Consider the following 19,394-nt stretch of genomic DNA (forward strand, 5'->3'; position numbering starts at 1 on the left):
CCCCCCCCCCGTGCTCCGGTGTCCCCACCATCAAATACATGTTAGGTTAATTCTCCTGTCAGTGCACTGGCTTAGACTTGGAGTTGGTCCCCAGGCGCTGTACAGTGGCTGCCAACTGCTACTAATGCTTAGGATGGGTTAAATGCAGAGAAGAGTTTCACTAGATATTGTATTGTTACTGCAATAAATCGTGGATATGGCAGGGACTGTACAAGGTACAAGGCTATTTATTTGTCATTATACAGCACAAGGTTGCATAACGAAACAAAATTTGTAGTCCCTTCAAGCTACACTAAGTGTATATTAAAACATGGTAACATATAAAATAAAATAAAATATATACAGTTATTTATATACATATATACAGACACATAGACACAGAGTGTCCTCTCCTCTCATCTTGCCGACTGGAGTCCATCTAGAGTTTTGGTACAAACCAAACTTCAGACCACACCTGCTACCTGTGCTTATCTTCATCTTTTTTAGCTGTGTTTTTTCCGATTACAAGAAAATATAATTTCTCTTTTATAGGCTTTTGTGTCATGATGAAACTATAGCTGCTCCCAAAAAATGAACTGAAACATTTTTTTCTGTGTTCTAGTCATCTATGCACGCTGACTCTTTTTAGTTGTACTATTATTATCCATAAGCAAAGTATTGGTTTCCTCTTTTCTGGTTTCTTTTTTAAGGGCTCAGTTAAGATTGTGTGTGTGTGTGTGTGTGTGTGTGTGTGTGTGTGTGTGACACTTTGTCCTCCCAGAATTCCTTTGGTTAAATAATTCAGGACCTTTCCAACAGCCAAGTCATTACGCAAATACCAGACTGGTGAATCACCTGCTGCCATTGCTTAATGGTTTGATACACGGTATGCAACTTTTAATACTCAGGAGCTAAAAATAGGCTGACTTGTCGCATGTGTCTGCAAACACATTCAAAGATTTTCCGAGATTTCCAGTGGTCTGGTAAGTTAGAGGGAAAGGATAGTGAGGGCAGCAAACTGCCAACTGGCACGCTCTGCCGAGCTTCCCAGCCACAGGGTGAGTGGGTACTTGAAAAGCTGTGCCACTGTCTGTCTGAGGCAGCCCTGTTTGTGCTTTGTGCCAGGCGGGGCAGAGGGAGGGGGTAGGGGTGGGTGGTATGGGAAATTTAACTGACAGTGAAGGGTTTTGATGGGGTGAGGGGTGACATGAAACACTTTTGCACTGTGGGGTGAGATTAAAGTTTTTCTTTTCCTTGCAAAGCACTCAAATGTCTGGGTGCTTTCTGTAAAACTGGGCAAAGACTCACTAAATGGTTTCATATGCCTTATTAAGAAACCAGCGATTACCTGAAAACTTATTAGTATTGCCTGCAAACACCACACAAGACTTGCAGAAGTGATTCTTGGTATGAGGAAATTTCTTGAATACACAAAAGTAATTATTTAATGCAATGTATTGTTACTGTTACATGTCCACAGTGGGAACATAAGGACTTTTTTCCGACCACATCAGAAGACATAAGTGTTCATAGTTATTTCTAATGGCCACACTTGAAGGTGGAGTAAAAAACTGTCATATGGACATATGGAGAGGGGGGAGACACAGTAGTGTTTAAATATGTGGATAACCAAGGGCGTGGGTTGGCTTCAGAAGAAAGGAAAAGAAAACACAGTACTGTGCAACAGTTTCAGGCCGGTGTGGAAAAAATGCTGTAAAGTATGAATTCTTTCAAAAATTTGACATGTTAATAGATTATATTTATCAATTAACAAAATGCAAAGTGAGTGAACTGAAGAAAAATCCAAATAATTCCATATTTTGTGTGACCACCATTTGCACTTAATTCTTGAAGGGACTCGGCAGGTAGGTTGGCTCAAACATCTTGGAGAACTACCCACAGTTATGGATTTGGACCGTGGATGGATTTAGGCATCCTCAGTTGCTTCTCTCTCTTCATACAATCCAGACAGACTCAATGATGTTGAGATCAGGGATCTGTGGCTTAAGAGTAAGAATAAGTAAGTAAGAGTAAACGAATAGTGCAATCGGTACAAGAGAAATGTAAGGAGATAGAAGAAGAAGAAGAAGAAGAAGAAGAAGAAGAGTAGAGGAAGTGCATGTTAGGAATTAGAGATGTTATAAGAGGAAGTTTTCTCGAAAGAGCTGACTTTTTGGAAGCTTCTTGAAGTTAGAGAGGGACGCCTCTGCTCTGATGGCATGTGGTAGCTTGTTCCACCATCGTGGTGTCACAGATGAGAACATCCGGGACTGGGATTGCTTTGTGTGTAGGGGTGACAGAGCCAGGCGGCGTTCGTTGGAGGAGCGCAGTGGCCGAGAAGGAACGTAAGCTTGTATTATGGAGTTTAGGTAGATGGACCCAGTAGTCACTCTGTATGCAAGCATTAGTGACTTGAATTTGATTCTGGAGGCCACGTGTAGCCAGTGGAGGTCCCTGATTAATAGAGTGCCATGAGTCCTTTTGTAGTGGACCAGAACCATTTGTAGGGGTTTCACTGCACAAGCTGGAAGGCCCACTAGGAGGGAATTGCAATAGTCGAGGTGAGAGATAACCATGGTCTGTACCAGAAGCTGGGTGGCGTACTGATTAAAGTAGGGCCAGATTTTTCTTACGTTGCATAGAGAAAAGTGGTACAACTGAGAGACAGCAGCAGCATGGTCAGAGAAGGACAGCTGGTCATCAGTCATGACAACAAGTTTCTCACCACCTTGGTTGGAGTGATGGTTGAGGAGCCAATGCACTTCTGATGGAGTACAGTGGCGTCTTAATAATATTATAATATGGATTCTCTCAGTTCCATGTTTCTGTATTCTTCTAATCCCTTTTCATCATTATTATTAGTGAATCATGTGGTGTGTTGTTTGTGCAGTGCTTAGCATGTTTCACACATGTTTTTTCTTGCATCAAATTTAAAATTTCCCAAAGTGCGGTTCTCATCTTGCAGGCATAACTAAACAACTCACAGGAGTTTGGGAAAAGGATATTAATAGTGTGAGCATTTCTACATTTACTACCATCACAAAATGCTGCACCAATACCTGACAATACAGCAAAACCCTTCCTGTACAGATTAGATTAGAGCAAGATGTTTTTTTTACTGTAAAAAGACAAGAAAGCCCATTGCTCCCTCTTCCTTGAAGAGGGAAATTTCCCATGAGGGACAGACAAGGATGGTGGGAGTGCTCACCACAAGTGATGAATGAATTTCACTGTGCTTCAACCCTTCTTTCCCTCTATCGTTGCCTTCCATCATTTATCAGCACTCTTTTTTTAGGACCCTCTTCACAGTGGCAGCAGAGCTATGGAAATCTATATAATTAATCTTAAGAAGAAAAGAAGCTCTCAGTAGTCAGCCCTCGTCATCACGCACAAGAGATGTTTCACTTTACATTTTCCCCAAGTGGAAGATTTCTGTGCCTGCAAGGAGCAGATCCACTTTTAATTTCTTGTTTGGATTTTATGTAACACCCTGCACTGCAGTTGAACAGTGCTGTAAAAAGTCTGTGATGTCTGCAGTGCCGCTTTAATTTGACACATCAAAGGACTCTCGTCGGTTTATTTCAGAGCTTGTTTTGCATAATTTGCAGTCAAAAAGATGTGAAACCCTTCCAGAGGGGAAAACTTGCAACATTTGATGCAGCCACACAAGCGTTTTACCAGCGTGGTCACCGCTAAACTGAATACCAGACAAGAAAAACTATTTTTCTTTTCCAGATCAAGTTCCGTGATCAATTATTCAAGCCAGTTCTTTATTTTTTTTAATTCCATTTCACGTCTTTCCTCCAGGCTCCTCCACAAAAATCACAAATGAGGATTTACATGCAGTGACCAATGATATCAGCAACACCTCAAATCGCATCATTACGTTCAGTGTGATTCGGCATCCTAAACTGGGGCGTCTGGTGATGAGGCAGGCTGACAATTCAACTGTGGACATATCCACCTTCACACAAGACATGGTGAGTGAAGAACTGGAGGTCATATCAATACCTTTCTCTGATTATCCATAAGAATATTTAAAAATAAAATGCAAGTGATGTGAACCAGTTCAAGATTAAACATTAGGGTTCCTCTGTTCATGTGGAAAGTTGCCAGATATCCATGGTATGAATAATAGATATTCTGCATCCTCATTCAGGAAGTTGATGTTGCACTTCTTTAGCTGAATGGAATATGTAATGCTTTTATGTAATCAATTATTTCTGATGGTTTATGATCTGACACAGTGAAAGATGTGATGCTCTGTGTACTTTATTTACTGCTGAGCAAAGTAGATTTTAATTAATGATGAAATCTTACACATACTGTAGTAATGTCTTTCAGAATGATGAAGAATTATAAAGGCCACCGAACTATTTATACAGTTGATTCAAGCATCAGTTCACTTTAGGGATCTGCATATTGTGCTGAATTAATTTTGGATTGTGGTCTGCGGTGTGTTTGTACCTTAGGTGGACAGGAAAGAGGTTGTCTACATTCAGACCCCCACTGAGTCAGTGAGCTGGAAAGCCATGGACTCCATGACCTTCTCTGTGGCATCACCGCCTACTTCTCTGGACAGCCAGATCTTCAAAATAGATATTTCTTATGAGAATACTGGATCTGAACACAACACAGTCCTGCTTGCAAACACAGGTATGAACAAAAGTCTATAGCGAAAAGGCTGTACAGTGGTGTTATAGGATTAATGCTAAATTCAGCATGTTAACCTGCTCACAATAATAATGCTAGCCTGCTGATGTACAGCAGGTAAACTTTTTACTATGTTAACCATCTTAGTTTAGCGAGTTAGCATGCTAACATTTGCTAATTGGCACTAAACCCAAAGTACAGCTGGGTGATACAGTGATACATGACAGATTAAGAGAGAGTTATTACAGTTCATCCTGAGGGGAACATGAAGGTGCACACCAAATTTCATGGCAATCCATCCAATAGTGTGACATTTCACTCAAATCTACAAATGTCAACCTCATAGTGGCACTAGAGGTAAAGTCATGAGATCACCAAACTCAGTAGGCTTTATCCTCTGGGGATCACAAATGTCGTAACTTTACCACATTACACAAATTGAAAATTTGCTTTGTTCTTGGTGTGAACACAGCATTACATTGCCATCCACTGACTATGCTCTTGTTCATGTTTTTCTTTCTTAAAATGTTTAACAATGTTGTCCTTGGTGATTAATGTAGTGTTTGCTTGGTGCTAGGTGCCGAGGTAACAGAAGGTGACAGTGTCATCATTGATGAATCCAAGCTGGATGCCACTAACCTGATGTCCAAGCTGCCAACGCCTCAGCGGAGCTCCCATGAGGTCTGGTTCCAGGTGACATCTCTGCCTCAGCATGGTGTCATAGTGGTGGGTGAGAGAAACCTCACCAAGGAGAAACCTAACTTCTCCCAGTTCATTGTTAACAAATACGGTATCATCTACAAGCATGACAACTCGGAGACAACTCATGATTCTTTTGTATTCAGTGCATGGCTCAATCCTAAAGGAAAAACAGCGCAACGCCCTCAAGAAGACAATGATGTTGTTGAGGAGCGTTTTAATATTACCATCACCCCTGTAAATGATCAGCCACCTTTGCTAAAAACCAAAGCTCCAAGTCTGAGGGTGGTACAAGGAGATACAGTAGCCCTCAGGCCTGAGAATCTCAAAGTTGAAGACTTAGACAATCGTCCTGATGATATTAAGTACTCTGTGATTAGTAAGCCAAACAATGGTTACCTAGCTCTTGAAGGAAGTTTGAATGAGTCGATAGTGGCCTTCACCCAAGCCCAAATCGATAATGGAAGCGTCTATTTCATCCATGATGGAAGCTCTGGCTCGGGGGTGTTCTACTTTAGTGTCACAGATGGCTATCATAAACCAATATATAAACTCTTTAACCTAGAAGTGACAGAAATCACCATTTCTCTGGTTAACGACACTGGATTGACACTGGAGCAAGGCAAGACTTCAGTATCACTGACACAGAACAACCTTGCTGCTGAGACCAATGGGAAAAACATCACCATTCGCTACCAGATTACAAGGCCTCCAAACTTTGGCAAACTTCTGTATGACAACCAAGAGGTTACACAGTTTGAACAGGAGGACCTACACTCTGGAAGGTTGTCCTACCATATGATCTCCCTTTCCTCTGCCGAAGACAGCTTTGAGTACACTGCTTTCACTTCAGAGGCAAATCTGACTGGCCAAGTGCTTAACATAACTGTCAGACCTTTGATCCAGGTTGGCAAAGGTTTGAGGATTCCCAATGGGATTGCTGTCAAACTAAATACAAGAATCCTTAATGCATCTAAACTGGCTAATATCAGTGGTAGTGACCCTGTATTTGAAATTATCTCCCATCCTAAGTATGGGAAGGTGGTTTGGACAAAACCTAAAATGTCCAGGAAAGCTGCACCAGTTGAGTCCTTCACCTTTCAGGAGGTGATGCAGGAGAAGGTAGCCTTGGAGCTGAATACCAACATGACTGGAGTTCAGGAGCTAAATGACTCAGTGGTGTTTGTATTGAAAGCTGATAACATCCAACCTGCTAAAGGGGACTTCCATTTTACAGTTGTGCCATATGATCCAGCACTTTTTCCAACCACAAAGAGTCCTGTCCCAACCACATCACCTGTTCCTCAGACACCAAGCCCGACTTCCAGAAATGGAACTGCTTCACAAGTCCTGTCTACAGCTTTCCTTTCAACCCAGCAACCAAGCAAAAACCAGCAAAAGTTCAAGGGACGCAACCGATGGGGAAACTCCAACAGAACTAGCATTTTCAGTACAACTCTTGGCAAACCAACACCTGAAACAGAGGGTTTTCCCTTTAGAAACACACCAGTCCGTGTGGAGTCCTACCCTCAAAAAACCTCCAGTCCGCTCCTGGTTATCTTACCACTGCTGGCCCTGCTGCTGCTTGTAATCATCTTTGTTGTCCTCGTTGTCTTTCTTCGACATCACAGGCAAGGGAAGCAGAGCACTGCTGCACCAAAGGAGCCACCTTCCACTGGGCTTCCAAGCAGTCAGTCCTACCAGGGTCAAACCCAGAGGAGCACAACAGTTCCCACAGTGACTGTCACTCCATTAAACCACACCTGCCCAGGTAGCCCTGTTGTTGATCGGTTATTGACACCAAATCAGAGCTCAGCTTATAACACCACTGATTCAAGCATGCTCGTAAGTTCCTGGAATAATGGTTGTCCATCATCTTCACAAATTATTCAAACCGCGACTCCCACTCTGCAGAAGAATCAGTACTGGGTGTGAACTTCCACAAAACCAACTTGTAGCTAAATGTGTTAAGAGAGGATACCGTTACAGCTTTTGATAACAGATTAAAATGCGGTAGTGTGCTTAAATAAGGCTGCAGTGAATTATTACTTGTGGCAGGGTACGAGCTTAAAGTTGCATTAATCAATATGTTTGTATAAATACTGAATGAAATTACATGTGTAAGGTTTCACTCTTAGTGATAATCTTCACAGAATTTCTTCACATAATTTTCACAGACTTTTCAGCTTTATGGTGATTTTTTAGCCTCAGCTCGTTCTTCTGGTTTTTACTGCACATTACTACATGGCTCTGTTTCCAGCAGTAGCAGACAGCAATCACTTAATGGCAGCCAGACAAAATGAGCAACTTGCTAAGCAAGAACATTTAGAGAGAATTTAGAGAAACATTTAGCCAGTTAAAGATTTTTGGTTGGTGGAGGCTAAGAGGTCACCATATGGCTAGAATCACAACTTCAATGGGATGGAATGTGTGCTGTAATTAGGCAACTTAACTTAAGGAATAACAACTTAGCACTAAGGCACTGAGGCCCTAAGACTGTATGTCAAGGCTGTGTGTCTGTAAGCTTATTTTCGAGCTTTTCTGCCCCCTAGTGGTCAGAAATTGATTCATGCAGCTTTAAGGACGGAAAAAGAAGATTACCACTATGACCAAAGTCCTTCGGTAATATATTAATTAGCGTCACGACAGCTTTGGTTTTGTTTGAGTCACACAATCCATTGAAACACAGGTTTACAAACCAACACCAAACACTGCTGTATATTGAGCTGGTGGGACAGATTTTGTTCACTTGAGCATTTACAGTGTAATAATCAGTGTGGTAAATTATAACCTATGTTTGGTGCCTAATGTATGTTTAATCACTTGCATTGTTATCTGGTCCTCATGCACGTTGCAGTCTCTTCCATTATGGGTTATGGTCATCAGATTGGAAGATGATGCTAACGGCTTGAAACTGTGAATTACTAAGAATGACACTGGCACAAAGATGTCTCGTCTAAGCATTTCAATTGATTGTGCAGATTTTATATAGTTGTTGTATGTATTATATATTATAGTATATTAACTTTTTGTAACTCAGGTATTTTGTTAACAGTCATTTACTTCATGTTACCTTAATGAAGGTTGCATGTGTTGTCAGTAATCGAGGTCTTTGTGTAACATTACAGGACTGAATATTATAAAATTTACGTTTTTGTTTCGCAGTATGGCTGTATATTGAAATAGGACATTGAAATGGCTGGTTTTGTACCACTATTAAAACGTTTTGCTTTTATAGCCCTAATGAAATCACACTGATTAAAATGTTAGCACTGTTTTTCATATGTTTTTTATTTTAATATGCACATTATTTATATATTTTCAAAATGCATGCACAAAAAATCAAGGCACTGATCTTAAAGATTACACTAATCTTTTTTGCTTTTTACCCACCCTCACCTCAGTGATTAAAATTCAATAGTAAGTATATTCTGTAATAACGTCCCCGTACAGTTGAATAGACAGGGGTCTACCTTCTTTTTAGGAGATTGAGCAGCTAGCCCTGAAATTCATTAGTCTGGGACTGGGGATGACCTTCTGGGGTGAGGCATTAAATATCTGACAACAGGACAACTTGTAACTCTCTTGCAGAAATATTTGGCCCAGTGAGTTTAAAAACACTGACAGGTCTTTTGTAGACTCATTACAAGAAACTGAGATATTATTTGACTGAAATGAGTGCTGGTATTTATATTAATTATTTAACACTGATAAGCATGTTTTACTTGTGTCCTCAGTCTCTTGACATTATCTGCTGTGACACTGTAATGATGTATCTACTGTAAATTAAAGGTACTGTTCTGACATGCTCTGCCAAGCTATGGGAGATGAGAAATTGCTGTCAAAGAAAACCACTGTAACCTTGTGTGTTATGAAATCATTAAGTACTAAAGAGAAATGTCTTATTCCAGTGTATTCCACTCTCATCTGAATGATGTAACCTGAAGTGTCATATTTATTTATACCATATTTTTAATAAACCTCTTGCAAAGAATTAGTTTGTGTTATCATACACTAGCATAAGCATACCGTGTGTCTTTTTGACTCAGTATCTGCCCATTCTCCTCTAATAAGATTTATTAGTTTCCAAATTATCCCTTATTTCTTTCACTTAGAATTGGTTTTGGCAGTTTTCTCTATCACTATAATTTAAACTGCACTTGCAGCCTGTTGCCCTCCTCTTAATGGTACTTTAGCCATTGCAAGAAAAAAAGTTAGTAAAAGATTAATCATGATCATCATTTCTCCCAGTTTCCTGCAATTACTTTAATTGTGGTTTCCTCACATCCACAATACAACAACAATACAGTCGGCAGGATTTTGTCACATCTGCATCTAGGTGTTTTGTTTTTTAAATCTCAATATATGTCATTGCCAAAACTAGTGTTCTCTAAAAAGCTCAGTGGATATACAGAAAGTAAACATGTAATGTAATTTGGAAAAGCACAAGGATCTTTTTCTGTAGCTGAAGCTTCACTGCTGTGAGTCAGTTCACATGACTGATGGTATCATGAGAAGAGTGCAATTACTTGTTTTTCTGACCCCAAACACGTAAAATGATGGGGACATTAAGGATGTCTGTCACATGTTCACAGGTGGTAATTAAAGATTACAGTGAGTTCATAAAGAATGTGAACTGTTCCACCAAAAATGCACCCAGCTCAGGATTCGGCGCTGGTGTGCTGAATGGTCTTGTTGACAGTGAATGAGCTAATAGGAGTGGTGAGCAATGGAATCACATGTGACATTCAAACATTGCACAATGATGTCAAGCCACAGAGTTCACCAATAGGAACTTCATTGGGATTCTGTTGTTAACCATATTGTCATTTCTTAAAAGGAAATTCTTACACAATTCAGGAGGAACATAATCAAACTGTGTACTAGAGTCAGTAGTCTGACACAGCACAGGAAAAGATGAACTGAAACAGCAAAAACAGCAAAATAGAAAATGTACCTCTAACCATGAGAATGCAAGTGCAGGTGTGGTGTCTTGGTAGCCTAGTATTAGACCGCCACATTAATTTCAGTCATTCAATAGATCTGATGAAGCTGAATGATTATTGAAACATCCAAGCTAATCAGATCTTTGCTGGCAAGTTAAAACAAAAATAACAATTTAGAATGATTATCAGGCTGTGGTCTTGCTACAGACACAATTTCTTTGAACATTTGAGATTCAAAAACTGTGATGATTATATGACACAAGTTGAAATGACAGTATGCGAAGGAGGTCTGAAAAATATGAGTGTTGGAGCTTTCCAATGGACACAATGGAGAGGGATTTTCTCAAAGTGAGGCAGGATTTAGAAGATTTAGATCACCCACTGTCTCCTTCACGCATAAACACACAACAAAACAAAACTGAGAAAAAAGACTTGTCTTTGTGCTTTCCTGTACTTCCCCAATCTGAATCCAAACTGGCTGTCAAACCAACATTTGTCTATTTGTGGCAAAAACAATGTTGCTTGAGTACTTTGATCATGACAAGTCGAATCATGCGCACGTCCACACATATGCACTCACATCCTCAAGGAGACCATGCACATCTGTTATGCATGGTGAGATTGCCTGTTTGTGTTTAGGAATGCTTATCATCTGAAAGACTGAACAAAGATTATCCATAGAGTACAACGTGCCAGCTCACACTCTATTTATTGCCTGAAATAATTTGCAGAGATGCATGGTTTGTTTTGCATGTCATGTCAGATTTACAGTCTTTTGTCTGGTGGAACACAATAGGCTGCAGAAAATGGTGGATACAGAGGCAAACGTGAAGTAGATTAGATACAAATCCAGCATTTAATGATCACGTTTATAGTGTAATATTACATGCTCACTTTAGGGTTCTGCATTTAGAGCTGGTGTTGAGACGAATCATATGGTTCTATGTTACATTTAGGATTAATTTATCAAAATGTCCTGATTTTCATTATATCACTATTATCAATATTATTGTTTCACCTCAAACAGCCAGGCATTAACAAATGAAACAGATCATTCACAATAGAACATTTACAAGGCCTTTTTGCTGATTCAGACAGTTTGAAGTGGAACTAAAGTTACAGTATATAAGTATTAAGAAGCTTTTACGTTCATAGAATCTCTTTAATTTACTGATCCATTTATTTGGAAAACGAGTTTACAGCCATGCTGCCGGCTGTATGAGGCTGTACTTTGACATAGTGGTGTTTTGAGTTAAATGCTAATGTCAGCATGCTAACATGCTTATTATGTGTATGCATGACATGTATAATGTCTACCATATTCACCATCTTAGTTTACCATGTTAGCATGCTTACATTTGCTAATTACTACAAAACATTAAAGGTGCCGTAGAATGCTCATTTTCAGGTTCATACTTGTATTTAGGATTTCTACTAGAAAATGTTTACATGCTTTAATATTCAAAAAACACATTATATTTCTCATACTGTCCATTGCTTCAGCACCTCTTTTCACCCTTTTTGAGCACTCTGTTTTAGCTCCTTAAGGATCCCCTCTCTTACAGCCCACGTGCTTCTGATTGGTCAACTTCCCCAAGCACAGAACAATCTGCGTTCTGTACTTGTGTTCTTGTGGACTTGTGAAACGTCGTCAGTCGCAGCCCAAGTACTGTTCTAAATAAAAAGTCGGATAGCCAGATATCCCAGAATGCATTTTGCCGCCAAAAAGCGGAAATGTCGGAGGAGAAAACTAACAACTGTAACTTATAATACTGCTTTTATTGTGTCACGGAATTTTAAGAGTTTTTTATGTCGTATAGATGTTTAAACTCCAAATATGTGGTAGATTTCTCAAGGCAGAGCTGATTTGAAAATTTGCTACAATGTTTTCAGAAATGTGAGGTCACGCCCGCTAACGGGTCCGGCCGTCATTAAGTCCGCTGCTGTTCCAATTGCTGAATGACGGGCTGCGTGTTCCCATTCCTGGGAGTTTGTACTCCAGAGCCGGACTTGCCAAGTCCAAGCTTTAAAGTACAGAAGTCCAAACTTGGTGAACTCGGTATTAAGAAACAGCGTAGGCCTCATTGATTACTGTACAAAAAAAACTTTATCCAGTGGTTTTACTGAAACTGTGTCAGAGTTGATGGAGAAAATATTGTCCTGTTTTCCCTCTGATGTCTTCATGCTGCTCTGCCTCCACTTTTGGCGATTTACAGAGTTTATATTTTACTGGTTACTTTAGCAGCTAACTACTGCTAACAGCAGGTGCTACTAAGTTAGCTACTCAGTTAGCCATGCAGCTAGCCATCCTCTTGCCGATTCTGCCCGGACTGGAAGCTTGGTGCTCTGAGGGTGTGTTGGTATTTGCACCTTTAACATTAGTACAGAAGCTGTGGACCTCCAGTTCAGAGCCAGCTGATAACAGAAGCTGCTGTTAGCAACAGCTAGCAGTTAGCAATCCGTAGTGTTAGCAACAAGTAAAGCTATCTGTCCATCAAGAAACTGCCAGAGGACATTAGAGGGAAAAACAGAAAATATTTAGTTCCCCTCAGAACCGTAAAAGCACTTTCTGTGAGACACTGCCCTGCACGACCTACTGGAGTATGACCGCTAACTCTGGAACGTGGGCTGGTCTATGTAATGGGCGTAAACATCCTGGATGTTACATAACATCTAGCAATTTTTGGCATGGGGAATCTTATGATGTACGACTGGGGGAACATACATGCACTGAACTCTTTTTATTCAACTATGCCAAGGGAAATACAGTTTTCCATTCTACGGCACCTTTAACTATAGCTGAGGCTGATGGGAATACATCTAGGTGCCATTAGATAAAAATTACCACAGTCATTAGGATTCATCCTCTAGGAACCATAGATGTTGGAACAAAATTACATGCCAATCTATCCAATAATTGTTGGGATATTTCTGTCAGGGTGAAAGTGATGGACCAACTGACTGACAAACAGACCAACAACATTCTGCTAGCATGGCTAAAAACATAACAGAATCAAGGAAAGAATAAGTATGTGCCACGTCACTGACTACTGATTACTGTAGGGATATCAGTTACATGACAATGTAGATGTTGTAATCTAAGGTCTTTTTTATCTTCTCTGATACTAGAACATTTCTCCCCCTCTAGCACAGCCCATTATCAGTTTGAACTTTGTCATCATCTGTTATGAAGGGTTATTACATTACATTTATAAATAATTAATTAATTTATAAAACATATTGTTTGCATCGTGCCATCCAAATTGGCTCAGAACTGTCACTCACACATGCATGCAAACAGGCATGAATGATTTGTATTTCCACGAAGAAAAGGAAACTAGTGTAGAGAAAACACTTACATCATGGTATTTAGAGTTTCAAAATGCGGATGTCTGGAAGGAAGTGGTCATATGTTAGACAGTCAGAAAAGTCAGAGCTTAAATTATCATTAATCTTGCTGTCTGCAATGATACACACATTTACAGTGTTAGTCCTGGGATTTTAACACATTTTCAGTATACCCTTTAAATTGTTATATTGAGTTTTAAAAGTGAGCTAACTGATACAATTTGCCATAGTATGTAGGGAGTGTAGTAGAGAGTCACAGAGGGATAATTAGTTCTTGCCCTCAGATATTAGATCTCAGAGTGATCATCGTAATTTAAGGGTTGGTAATTGTGGGGCAGAGGGTTACAGAACAATAGCACCCTGCAAGACAAGACTAAGAGAGACAAAGCTGTCTTGGTTCATTTGGTTTAATACGGTTCCACACAGGCAAATCCAGATGGTTAATTAAATCACTTTGATGGCCAGTTGCATTATACAAAGACTGCTTTACTTCTAAAAAGATTCCCTTTTTTTGCTCTCTCATCTCATAAACTATTGCAAGAATAACAATGTCTGTTCAGCTGAAGTACCACTAACATATGTACCATCCACAAAGTGTCATGTAGTTTATTCATAAAAGCTAATCAAGGCATGGAAAATACTGCAAAGGGTTTCAGAATGTAGCGCACTGGTGTTGAAAGCCATGGCGGTTGCCTTTTAGGACAAAGCACTGCACAAATGATGAAGTAATACAAAAAGCCACCCTGTAATCTTTCTTATTTGTCTTTCTTCCCACAGTTCTTTACCCAAGTGGCATCAGTATCGGCCACTGTTTTATCTGCTGCTAAACTGGGTCCTTGTGCCTTTCTCATCTGCTGGGGGAAAGGATTAGCGGCTTGATTCACTGACGGGCTTTTCTATGGTTTTGGCAATGATCAGAGCTTGTTCTCTGCTCTGCACATGGCTGATGTGATCTGAAATAGTACCAAAAAGAAACAGGTCATGCATGTATTGAAAGTATATATGGCCAGAAAAGTTATGATATTTAATTATCTGATTTAAATGTCTGTTTTTTTCTTGATAGATTCATCCCTCATTTGTAATTTTTGGTAAATGGTGTACAGAATGACAACAGTTTATAACATATACTCTGGATCTGTACTTCCATTAACTTCATTTTCTTTTTTTGACTCGTCTCTACAGGACTGCATTCTTTGCTAAATTGAATACAGACCCTGTTTGTGGTCTTTTATTAAATTTTGGCTAACAATATTGGACGCTTTCTTGATTAAGTTATACAATATGCTACAAATAGTGCTGCAATTCTGCTGCAAACTGAAGGCAGCACTGTAACCATTGCATTGCATTACTGGTTGCAGCGTTGTACTTGCTTTTTAACTTTTCCTAAGAAATGAAACATAAAGGCACATAGAAGCTTTGATCCAGTCATGGTTCCTGTATAATCTAATATCTATCAGTATCTAACACACTCATTCACTGTAAACACACCACTGATGGACTGAGGGGGGGAGGGTGCCCCAATGCAGCAAAAGTGCCCTCTTGGATGTCCCTATGGTAGATAAAACAAGTTCTCTCTACAGTGGCCCATTGTGCAAGAAAATGTGTTAAAGTTCACTCTAGGGTGTCCTTAAAATGGAGAAAATTAGATGCATTGCCCTCTAGGGTGCCCTTGCAGTGGATAAAACAATACAGTGCCCTACATGCTAGAAAATGTGTAATATTTAACGGCTATAATCAGAGTCACATAATAAAACATTTTTAATCTTAACCAGGGTTTTGAACTGTTTCCCTATAAATGCATGACAACTTGTGCTCTACCCCATGCAGCTGGTTCCCTTTTTTTTCTCCCCTACCCCTCAGACAGTTAGAGTCACTGCAAACACATACACAAGCGCACATGTCATCTCCCACGTGTCCCACTGTCCATTGATTTGATAACTCCCTGTCAGAGGCAGTCAATAGATTCCTTCACAGTGCGACCGTGAACAGACTTCACACATCAGATGTTTGGCCTGATGTTGTGCTCTCTCTGTCCCACGTGAAACATATTTTCATCATTCAGTCATCATTGTTCAGTATGGAGTGGAACATCAGGGATGGATGTGATGCGATGGGACTATTCACGGGTGAAAAAGGATCATGTGCCAAAATTAAATCCTCAGCAGCACTAGTGCGTGGAATTATACTGATCTAAATGTTTCACTCAGCCTTCCGTTAACACTCAAATTGTTGGCATTGATCTTGATTATTTGTAAATCAGTGATGTGTGAGCTTGTGAATAATGAACCTGTACAGTAGGAAGTGTGTGTGTGGTAACTGTAAGAGAGGTCGGACCATCAGTAAGTCCATGTCAGCTGGTATATTTGATGACTGTGGCCGACTGTGGTTTGCGGGTGGCAGTGGACAAAGTGGGTGGTTAGGTGGTCAGCACAGTGTGTGTGTGTTAAAAGAGAGAGAGAGAGTGTGTGTGTGTGTGTGTGGGGGGATGTGTTCTGGGTGTCACATGGAGAGAAAAATTGATGACATTTTGTTGGTATCAACTTTATTAAGAAGCTTGTTTTAAGGTTAAAATGTGTAAAGTGGAAGGAGGCTGGAGGAACATTATTATGAATGTTATAGGTTTTGCATGACCTTGTCCCAGTGCAGATGACTCGACCACTCATTCTGGCTTCAGATTGTCAGTTAATATCTCAAATTATAATTTCATTTTAGCAATTACAGCTTGATGTTTCCTGCAGGGATCCTCACAGACATCTGATTTCAGAGCTGATGGCCTGTGATGAGAAAGTATACTTGAGCTAGACTGGGATATATGAATATATTGAATGACATTTCAGTGGTTCTATCCCTGAGTGAGAAAATCATTGTGAGTGAGGGAAATGTCCTCTTCCCTAGTTCTTTTTCCTTGTTTATTGTAATTAGAGCTATAAATGAAACTCTCAAATGGGGAAGGGGGAGGGTAGAATGCACAGTGGGCCACAAAGACAAAAAAAATGTGTGGTGTGTGTGTGTGTGTGTGTGTGTGTGTGTGTGTGTGTGTGTCTATCTTGGAGAGCAGCCAGAGAGGTGGGGGTGGGAGGGCAGTCAGCGTTTTTTTAGACTACATGAATGAGGCCCCACCGGAGTGAGCTTCCTGTGTGAGGACTATAAAAACAAAACCGGGGCTACAGAATGCAGAGTGCTCCCACATTCCTGAACATTCAGCCAGGTACAGGACACACAGCATGTCCTCCTCTCTTTCCTTGAATAAATAGAAAAATACAACAATTCCCTTGATGCATTGCCAGTTATTGAAAACAAACATAAATCTCTAAAGCTCAAAGCTGTGCTTGTAAAGATTTTATATCTAAGACTGAGTGTTTAAATCCCTGCTGGTGGTCCATAGAGGCTGCCAAGTTCCTAATATCCCACAATACACAAATGTTGTGACAAGAAACAGAACAGACAAGAAAATAGAAAATGTGTAGTTTTTCCTGAATTGCACCTGGTTCAAACAGGTGCAATTCATGCACTCAGCAAATTTCTGTGCATTAGATCATTCAGTATCTTGTGTGTAAATTTAGCCGTGGATATAAGAGGAAAGCTCATTGAATGTACAAAATGGAAGCATAAATGTGCTCACAAAATGCCGCAGCATGTCTGCCCATTAGATTTTGACATTTATTCTATGGAAGAGAAAATTCTGGACTTACAGTGGCAGGGTTAGGGAGGCCACAAAAAACATTCACCCTCTGAGGACTATGAATATCAATGGCAAACTTGTTGGAAATCTGTTTTTGTCTGTTATTGAAAGACATAATTATTTGTAGCAGCCACTTAATATATAACATTTTGTAAAATATTTGTGAAAGTAAGTCATGCAAAAAGAGTGAAAATCAGTAGAGATCAGTAGACATCTGTACATATATTCTGCAATTTCCACTGACAATGTGTTCGACTTTGGCAGGATGCTGATTTCATCATGCCAGTACCATTTAAACACAAAAGTAACATCTTTCTGTGTTTCTTCTTCTATTTCAAACCATAGCCACCTACCAAAACTGTCATGTACTGTATTTATTCTATGTTAGATTAAGCCCAGTACAAACTTCTGGACAGAGCAAATGTGATTTTAGCCTAAAATAATGTTTTATAAGGAGGGTGTAGCATGTCTGAGCCTTTTCCAGGACTAGGGGTCTTGTGGCTTGGGCAGGGTGCTGCGGTGCTGAGGTTAGAGGATCATGGGAGCGGCTGACCAGGCCCGCATGTTTGCCTAATCATGCTTCCTGCAAAACCAAGTAGTTCTTGTAATGCCACTGTCTCATTATCTACTGTGTTTTTGACTAGGTTGTTCACAGTAAGATAACAATAAAATAATGATGAATAAAATCATTAATAAGAACATTACAGAAGAGAGATCAAAATCAACATAACTAAGATTAAACCCACTGACATTAACTGAGCGGAAAGTGTAGCTATGTGGTGAGCAGTGAACATCTGACCAAGCACTGACTCCTTAGGAGTTAAACTAGTGCTTGTTAGACTTAATTAAATTTCAGCAAGATACACACAGTGACTTTCAGTTTACAAACATGACAGAGTTTAAACATCTCAGGCATGTTGGGTGCTAAGCAAACAGCAGAAGAAGTCTTTGTTTTAAAAGACAGGAACATGTTTTGCTTCACTTGGCCAGCTACCATCAAATCATCAACTGCCAGAAGATAACCACACTGACCAAAGTTTCTGTTACACAGTTGAAAAACCACAGGTCTGGCAGGAAAGAATAAAGATGTCCACACATGTGGAGATCCAGTACTTGTAAAGTATGACACGTGTTGAAGTGGAGATTATCAGCTCCAATGTCAGTTTCCAATTAGGGTTCTGCCAGTGTAGTAATGTTAAGCAGATTAAGAAAAAGTGAAACTATAATGAAAAATTCACAGGGGACCAACTTAAAACAACTCTCAGGAGGTAGCCAGTAGGACTTAACAAATGCTTCCTTACACACGCACGCATACGCACTGTTTTTCATAAAGGTATTGTACCGCTGGCTCTATAACGTGAAGCTGGCATAACAGGGCTTGTGTGTGTCAGTGTTTAACCCAGAGCTTCAGTGTCCCCTCTGCTCCTGAGGCTGTCAGCTGTGTCAGGACAGGGTCTCCCCTCTGCTTCAGTAAGGCCAGACTGATCAAAGGCCAATACAGACCCGGCTGTAACTGAAAACAGACCCAGCCAGAAACCCCTCCGGCAGTGAAATGCTGAGTACACGCAAACGCCTCACATTCCAAAAGCATGAACTCTGCAAAAAATAAATCCGACAGAACAGAAACAGCACTTGAAGTTTGCTTCTGCCCTACATGTGCAGACAAGCAGGGGGGGGGCATGCATATGCAATGCATGCTTTGATCTGTCCCAGCTTCTGCACACAATCGACACCTGCATGTTATTGTTTAGTGCCGGCATTGTAAAGATTAAGAATAAATAAGTAATGTTACTGAAATGGTATTTGAACCATTACAAATCCCCGCAACTCTGCTCCTATTACACCTACATTGGACCTCTGTGACTCTTTCCTAAAATTCTTTGTTGAGAAAATTTTTGCTCTTCGATCTTCTGTAACCACATCCTCTGACCATGATCCCTCATGGTCATTGATAAATACCTGTCTTGTCTCTGGTTATTTTCCGTCTGCCTTCAAACACGCTGTTGTACAGCCCCTGCTAAAAAAGGAAAATCTTGACCCATCTGTTCTTTCTAACTTCAGGTCCATCTCTAAACTCTTTCTTATCT

The 19,394-nt window shown here is 40.1% G+C and overlaps 1 protein-coding gene across 1 annotated transcript in view; it reads left to right on the top strand.

Annotated features, from left to right (window-relative positions):
• cspg4ba (chondroitin sulfate proteoglycan 4ba) overlaps positions 1 to 9,357 on the top strand; it is a 31,310-nt gene extending 21,953 nt beyond the window's left edge. The window contains exons 8-10 of the mRNA XM_046035777.1: positions 3,787 to 3,959; positions 4,452 to 4,635; positions 5,210 to 9,357. Of these exons, the coding sequence (XP_045891733.1) occupies positions 3,787 to 3,959; positions 4,452 to 4,635; positions 5,210 to 7,266 (2,414 nt within the window). The 3' untranslated portion in view covers positions 7,267 to 9,357. The remainder of the gene's footprint in view (positions 1 to 3,786; positions 3,960 to 4,451; positions 4,636 to 5,209) is intronic.
• The last annotated feature ends 10,037 nt before the right edge of the window (positions 9,358 to 19,394 follow it).

This window comes from Micropterus dolomieu, linkage group LG21 (genome assembly GCF_021292245.1).
Source record: "Micropterus dolomieu isolate WLL.071019.BEF.003 ecotype Adirondacks linkage group LG21, ASM2129224v1, whole genome shotgun sequence".
In the NCBI taxonomy this organism is placed as follows: Eukaryota; Metazoa; Chordata; class Actinopteri; order Centrarchiformes; family Centrarchidae; genus Micropterus; species Micropterus dolomieu.